The sequence below is a fragment of the Poecilia reticulata genome, linkage group LG18 (genome assembly GCF_000633615.1).
Source record: "Poecilia reticulata strain Guanapo linkage group LG18, Guppy_female_1.0+MT, whole genome shotgun sequence".
Taxonomy (NCBI): domain Eukaryota; kingdom Metazoa; phylum Chordata; class Actinopteri; order Cyprinodontiformes; family Poeciliidae; genus Poecilia; species Poecilia reticulata.
The window spans coordinates 20,627,903-20,635,033 of record NC_024348.1 but is presented as its reverse complement, the minus strand read 5'-3'; the positions used below and the strand labels follow the sequence as shown (position 1 = coordinate 20,635,033).

Below are 7,131 nucleotides of genomic sequence, written 5' to 3'. Positions count from 1 at the left end.
ATTTTGATTTTCATGGAGTTCTGTACCTTGTAGAATAATTGAGTTTAGCTTTTACATTTTTTCCATGTATGATTGAATGTTAATGTACACTAGTATTTTGAGCAGAATGTTCTTTTTAATAAATGTTGGTTTGAAAAAATATTGCTGGATTATTCAGTGTCATTAACTTTTGCCATATTTTTAAACATCAGCTTTAAGTAAAGTATCTAAAGATCCTTGCAGTTGCTGGGTTTCAGTCACGTGACCCAGATGACGCGTGAAATTCAGATGGAGGTCCAGAAGGGGATTTCTCCGGTTCAAAACAAAGCAACGTTGATCACAACTAGCAGCTAATGCCCTAAATAGGCTGGAACAGCTGAGGTATCTCCAAACAATATGCATATATTTAGGATATTATCCATATTATCTCGGTAAAAAAAATACTTTTCTTATAATCTTGAGGATTTTTCCTGTGTCGAGGCGATCCACATAACTACCTGGAGCTGCCGCGTGAGTAGTGAATTGTGTCATTTTAAGTAATTAAACCAAACCAAACCAGCTTTATTTATAAAGCACTTTAAAACAACCACAGCTGATACAAAGTGCTGTACATTAAAACACAACATAATTAAAAAAAACATTTAAAACTAGATCCCGCTGGTGTTGAAAGCCAAGTAAAATAGATGGGTTTCAAGACGAACTTTAAAAGTGGACAGTGAAGGAGCCTCTCTGACCTGCAAAGGCAAGTCGTTCCATAACTTAGGACCCATGACAGAGAAGCCCTGTCCCCTCTGAGCTTCCTCCTGGATCTCGGTACCTCCAAGAGCAGCTGATCTGCGGACCTGAGAGACCGATAGGATACGTAGGGATGAAGAAGCTCAGAGAGGTCAGCCAGGGCAAGATTACGCAGTGATTTAAAAACAAACATAAGAATTTTAAAATCAATCCTAAAATATACCGGCAGCCAGTGAAGTGAGGCCAGGACAGGGGTCACATGTTCCCTCTTTCAAGTTCCTGTTAAAAGTCGTGCAGCAGCATCTGAACCAGCTGCAGACGTGAGAGCAGCGACTGACTGACTCCCAGATAAAGGGAGTTACAGTAATCCAATCGAGTCGAAATCACACCTGAGGACAGACTGCTATTTATAATTGCAAGAACAGGCTGCAGTATGCTAGATAAAATATCTTTAAAAAATCGTGGAGGGACAGGATCACGGGGGGAACCTGATGGCTTAATGTGGCCAACCATGTCCTCTAAAAGTGAGACAGTCACAGGCTCAAACTGATTGAAAGCAGCAGAGCAAGGGACAGAAACAGAGGGGTCAGAGTCAGGAGCTGTGACAAGAAACCTTTTCAATAAAGAAACGCAGCAAATTATCACACATGTCAGGAGAAGCTTCCAAACAGGCATTCTGTGGAATATTAAGCACATTGTCAATGGTGTTAAATAAAACACGTGGGTTATGGCTGTTTGAGGAAATTATATTTGCCAAATATTCCCTTTTAGCCTCTTTAACCGTGCTCTGGTAGAGACGCCAACAGTCTTTTAAAATCTGAAGGGTAACCTGCAGTTTATCCTTTTTCCATCTGCGTTCAACACGACGACATTCCTGCCTTGCAGCACGARTTCTGTCATTAAACCAAGGCTCAGGTTCAATCCTTGGCTGCCTAGTTTTTAATGGAGCAACCGAGTCCAGGATGGTTTGACAGGAAGAACAGAACCAGGACCAGAGYTCTTCTGTATCGGAGTGGAGGAAGTCAGATGATCCACAGAGCTGAAGAAAAGCAGTAGAGAACTGAGTGGCAGTGGAAGGGTTAATGATCCGACAGCGCCGAACAGCAGCGAGTTTTAACTGCAGTATGTGTCAAACTAACAGTGAATAAAACAGGCAGGTGATCCGAGAACACAGAGTCACAAGTTTCCAGGTTAGTCACAGGCAGACCACAGGAAATAACCAGGTCCAGTGTGTGTCCGTGCTCATGTGTAGCNATATCATCCCGGTCTGAACAAACGGGAGGCGGAACATGGCTGGTAGATGAGTTTCTGAACGGAGGAGCCGTAAATATCCCGTATTGCTCCCCCGGTCTACAAAAAAGTAACTGGTAGGGAAGCTCAAATGTGGAAAAAATAGACTGATGTTGATATCCGATAGTAACACTGGTGTTATGGAAGATTTACCAATATTTTATTTCATAATTGTTTTTATCCGATTACTCGATTAATCGTAAGAAAAATCTATAGATTACTCGATTACTAAAATAATTGTTTATAACAGCCCTACCCTTGTCCCTCAGTGGGGTCAGGAGGTGCTGGTGCCGATCTCCAGCTAACATTCCGGGCGAGAGGCGGGGTCACCCTGGACAGGTCGCCAGTCTGTCACAGCCATTTTATTATTTTTTAGTCAATTTTATATTTAAAAATATATTTCCCATTTTCTCTTCAACTCTCCATAAGCTGCCACCTTATCGTGATGAAAGGGTTTGAGTGTGGAAGTGACTCTAGGTGTTATGCTGTCAGGGACTTCATACCCCTTGTAGGGTTACCCAATGCTAGAGGTCGTAGGTCATGAACCAGACAGAGCAGCCCAAATACCCTTTATGAAGAACACAATCAATGGCTACAGTGTCCCCTCACCTGGACGCAGGTCACCAGGGCACCACCCTGGAGCCTGGAGTTGGTGCTCCGTAGCAAGTATCTGGTGCCAAAACACATGGAGTCTGGCCAAGCTCAGCCCAAAGTGGGTTCACCTGTGGAAGGGGCCAAAAGGGCTGGGTGCAATGTGGGATGTTAGAAGGCCGAGAGGGAGGGGACCTTGGCCTTCTGACCCTGGGTGATGGATGTTTTATCACTGGTCATTGAAAGTCACTTCTCTGGTGGGAGCCTGAGCTGGTGTGTGAGGTTGAGAGGTTCTAACTAAAAATAGTCTCATCTTATTGCATCATATGACTCGTGATGAGAGTCATGCGTTAATTAATGGAACATTAATTAACAATCTGATAAGTAGTGAGAAAATTTAATGTTTCAGTTGTTGGCTGTGTCTCTATGACTTTGTATTTTTGTGTTTTTATGGTGTAAAGCTCTTTGAAATGCCTTGTTGTTGAAATGTGATATATAAATAACATTTGATTAGATTTTTTGATTGGGGGTTTTCTGTCCGAGGCCACGTTCTGCACAATCAGGGTTTTGAAGGGATCCATTTTGGTGGCCTTGGGATCACGCCTCTGCTTTTTGCAGATGATGTGGCCCTACTGGCTTCATCAGGTCATGATCTACAGCTTTACTGGAGCAGTATGCAGTTGAGTGTGAAGCGGCCGGGAGGAGGATCAGTACCTCCAGATCCAAGTCCATGGTCTTGAGCTGAAAAAGGTTGAGTACCTTATTTGTGTCAGGGAAGATTGTCCTGACCCAAGTGGAGGAGTTTAAGCATCTTAGGATCTTGTTCATTGTTGGAGTTCATTAATTTCCGTCTCTGTTCACCACCCATGTTCGTTAACCAGTTTCAGGACCCGACCAGAACCACTCATTGTAAATGACCTTGAGAAATAATGAGATTTGGTTAAATATAAAAATGAGCTTTAATGCTAAGAGATTATCAAATTTCACAATCCATACATATCATCCAAATGGAACATCATGTTTCTTAGGTTACATTCACCATCCAGCTCTGGGGCCAAGTGACAAGAAGCCAAGTGAGGCAAAGATTGTAGCAAGTTTAGCTTTTTATTCATCTCTGCAATCTGGACCCTCCCTAAACGGTACTCTAATCAGTTTCAGTCTGTTTWCATATGACTGCCAGCAGTCACATATAAACATGGTTATGTATGCTGCAGCGTGTTAAGCAGATGAAAGAGGCTAAAAGTGATGGAGGAAAATACAGAATCCATAACATCAAGAAAGAGGGGAAAAATGGAAAAGGAGATCAATAGACGGATTGGCGCAGCGTCTGCAGGACCCAGGACACGCTGGAGGAACCATGTTTCTTGGCTGGCCTGGGAACGCCTTGGGATTCCAATGGAGGAGCTGGAAGAAGTGGCTGGGAGAGGGAAGTCTGGGCCTCTGCTGACCCCGCAACCCGACTGTGGAAAAGGGGAAGATGATTGATTGATTGATTTTTCTTCAATAGCTTATGGGTCATGAGACCCATGAGTTAATTGGGTCTTAACTCAAAGTCAAAGTGAAATTATACTACCACCTATAGGTGGTGCACACTCCTTTTTATTCCATTTAACCCTTTTTATTCCTCGTCAGTGGGTCACATGAAATTTAAGCTATTAAACACCAATCATATTTTTACTAATTTGTAGATTAAATTATGTAAAAAATTGAAAAAAATCTAAAATGGGGAAAAAATGAGGGTGACTCATCTCTAATGATTCGTAAAACAATTTCAAAGTGGTTTTGAATCAATAGGACACATGTCTTGGAAGCTATTACAAAAACATCCTAAATTTTGACAAAGAAAAATGTTAAAAAATACAAAAGGATTAAAATGGAAAAGAAATGACTGTGCCTCATCTGTACAGACTAGTATAATTATTTCATAGTGATTTTGAGTCAATACTTCACATGACCTGGAAGCTATTGAAGAAAATACCATATTATTTAATATTAAAATCATTGAAAATAATATGACTTTAAAATTTAATAGATGCTATTTTGTCTCATGTAAAAGCATGAATTAGCACTGACAGTCAATTGGTTACAATTTTAAGCATTTATTAGCATTTGTTTGACAGGAATGTTTGGTTCGGTAATTTGTTGACAGTCCCTAAGTGAACCTTCGGGCGCTGCGGCCGGGAGCGGTGGAGAACCGCTGGCCGACATTAGCGTTCATAAATCGGATCAACCTTGAGCTAAACGCCGCTTAATCCGCGGAGCTCGAACTATCTTCACTGCGGTGGGTGACCGTGACGTCATCGGCCAAAATTATAACTTTTAATATCTCATAGACGAAAGTTGCACAAACGACAATTTCAACGGCACAAACGGAGCACTAATGAAGTCGCCCACTTTGGTTTGTTTTAGAGCAAGATGGGGTGACGGTGACGTCATCGGCCAAAATTATAACTTTTAATATCTCAGAAACCAAAACTGCACAAACGAAAATTTTAACTGCACAAACCTGCACAAACGGAGCACTAACCATTCAGACTATTTGCTGAATTTTTTGACGTGGGTGGGGTGTCAGCTTCACACAGCTCTCTCACCTTCGGCAACGCGGCAAAATACGCGCGTGCTCGTAATGAGCACTGAGAAAGCACGCGCGTAGCAAGCACGTGCTTGTTCGGTGTTCTTATCTGGGGAACTACGGACACCGTGAAAGCTCGAACAACATGCTTCGGCAAAGTTCACAGTTTCGTCACGTTTTTGCGTGAAATTAATAATACTACTACTAAAAATAATGATAATAAATAAATAATTAAATCTTTTTTCAGCTTTTGTCTTGTAAGCCTGACAAATAAAAGTCAGTCAACAAACACAGGTTTCCAACACGTAGTGTGCATTTATAATTTTTCATTTCTGATACAAGAGAATGGAAGCTGGCTGATAGCAGGGCACCAACAAAAAGACTTACTGATTCTTTGCGTGATTTTAGTATTTTCCTGACCACCGATATTCCTGACTCAATGGACAGCAATGGCGCATGTGTGACTTATGATAAATCACGTAACGTCAAGTCCAGTAATATACACTGCTCAAAAAAATAAAGGGAACACTTAAACAACACAATATAACTCCAAGTAAAACAAACTTCTGTGAAATCAAACTGTCCACTTAGGAAGCAACACTGATTGACAACGGGGACCCTCGTCGGGTCAATATATCCATCAATGCTGCTGCCTCGCGCTCTGTCCTTCTCTCGCACTTCCCGCTACTCAGCAGTGGATATCAGGTTACATTGTGTTGCATTCAATGTTGTCGAAAAAAAGAGTTTCATGTGCTTAATGTCCGATTTGCCATAACTATTTATTGAATTCATAGTCGCCAGCTGGGGTGGCAACAGGGGTGGCAATTGCCACCCCAGTAGATCCGCCCCTGAACACGGTTTTTACGCCTTTATTGAGACATATAAATCAAAAGTTTTTCAGTCAGTTTTTGATGAACATGTTCTCTGCAGATGGTTTGAAATTCCCCGCTTTTTCTTTTAACACCATAATAGCTTCAAGCATTACAAAACAAGGCAATTATGTAGAACATTTGATATCATCCTTAATCTCTTACGTTGATGAAGGTGAAGGTGTTAATTAATTTTTCTAAAAATAAAATCAAGTAACACTTAGCCTGACCGGGGCTCTAGTAAAGCATGGTGGGCTGCCAGGCTCATTATATGCTGGGGGAAACCCTGTTGTAGCAACATGGTGGAGGAAATTAAAAATATATATATTTGTCAGGTTAAGCTATTGGTATCTTGTTTGCTCACCTGTAGGTCCATAATATCACATTTTGACTCGCATCTAGTTCCAGTCTGGTCAGAATAACCTCATTGGTTGAATTAATGTTCATGCTTGTAAGATTGTGATTTTAGAATAACCCAAGAAAATCTTTTTTTAATGCATCAACAGGATAAAGTGAAGGATACTTTGATTGACATTTAAAAGTTTTTGTGTTTATGTCCAGATCTCCCACAATGCTGTATGTGGAAAGAGGAGGAGGTTCTCAATGAAACAGAACCACAGAGGAACCAACTCATCTCTCATGGCTCTCCAAAAGCTGAGAACCAGGATCAGGAAGGAAGCAATTCCGAAGACCCAGGAAAAAGGAGAAAGAAAGAACAGAAACAAAAGGAGAAATATGAGAAAACCAAACAGCGGAAAGGCAGAACTGATACTGAAAAACCAAAAGACCACAAGAAAGCTCACCCAAGGCAAAAATTATATTCTTATAAAGTTTCTGATAAAACATTTTCTCAAAACAGTTGCTTGACGAAACACATGATAACTGACACAGGAGTAAAATCTTTCACACATCTCAATGCTCATATGAAAGTTCAGACAGGTGAGAAGACTTTCTGTTGTGGGACCTGTGGAAAGAGCTTCTCTCGAAAAGAACAGTTCATTGTTCACATGAGAATTCACACAGGTGAGAAGCCTTTCACCTGTGGTATCTGTGGAAAGAGTTACAGTAATAGACAGGGTTTGACTTATCACATTA

General features: G+C 41.1%; 2 protein-coding genes across 2 annotated transcripts in view; both read left to right on the top strand.

Moving 5' to 3' along the window:
• The window catches only part of LOC103480812 (gastrula zinc finger protein XlCGF26.1-like), a 22,085-nt gene that overhangs the window by 2,072 nt on the left and 12,882 nt on the right, over positions 1–7,131 (top strand). The window lies entirely within an intron of this gene.
• The window catches only part of LOC103480814 (gastrula zinc finger protein XlCGF57.1-like), a 20,552-nt gene that overhangs the window by 10,714 nt on the left and 2,707 nt on the right, over positions 1–7,131 (top strand). The window contains exon 2 of the mRNA XM_008435997.2: positions 6,598–7,127. Coding sequence (XP_008434219.1) covers positions 6,598–7,127 — 530 coding nt within the window. The remainder of the gene's footprint in view (positions 1–6,597; positions 7,128–7,131) is intronic.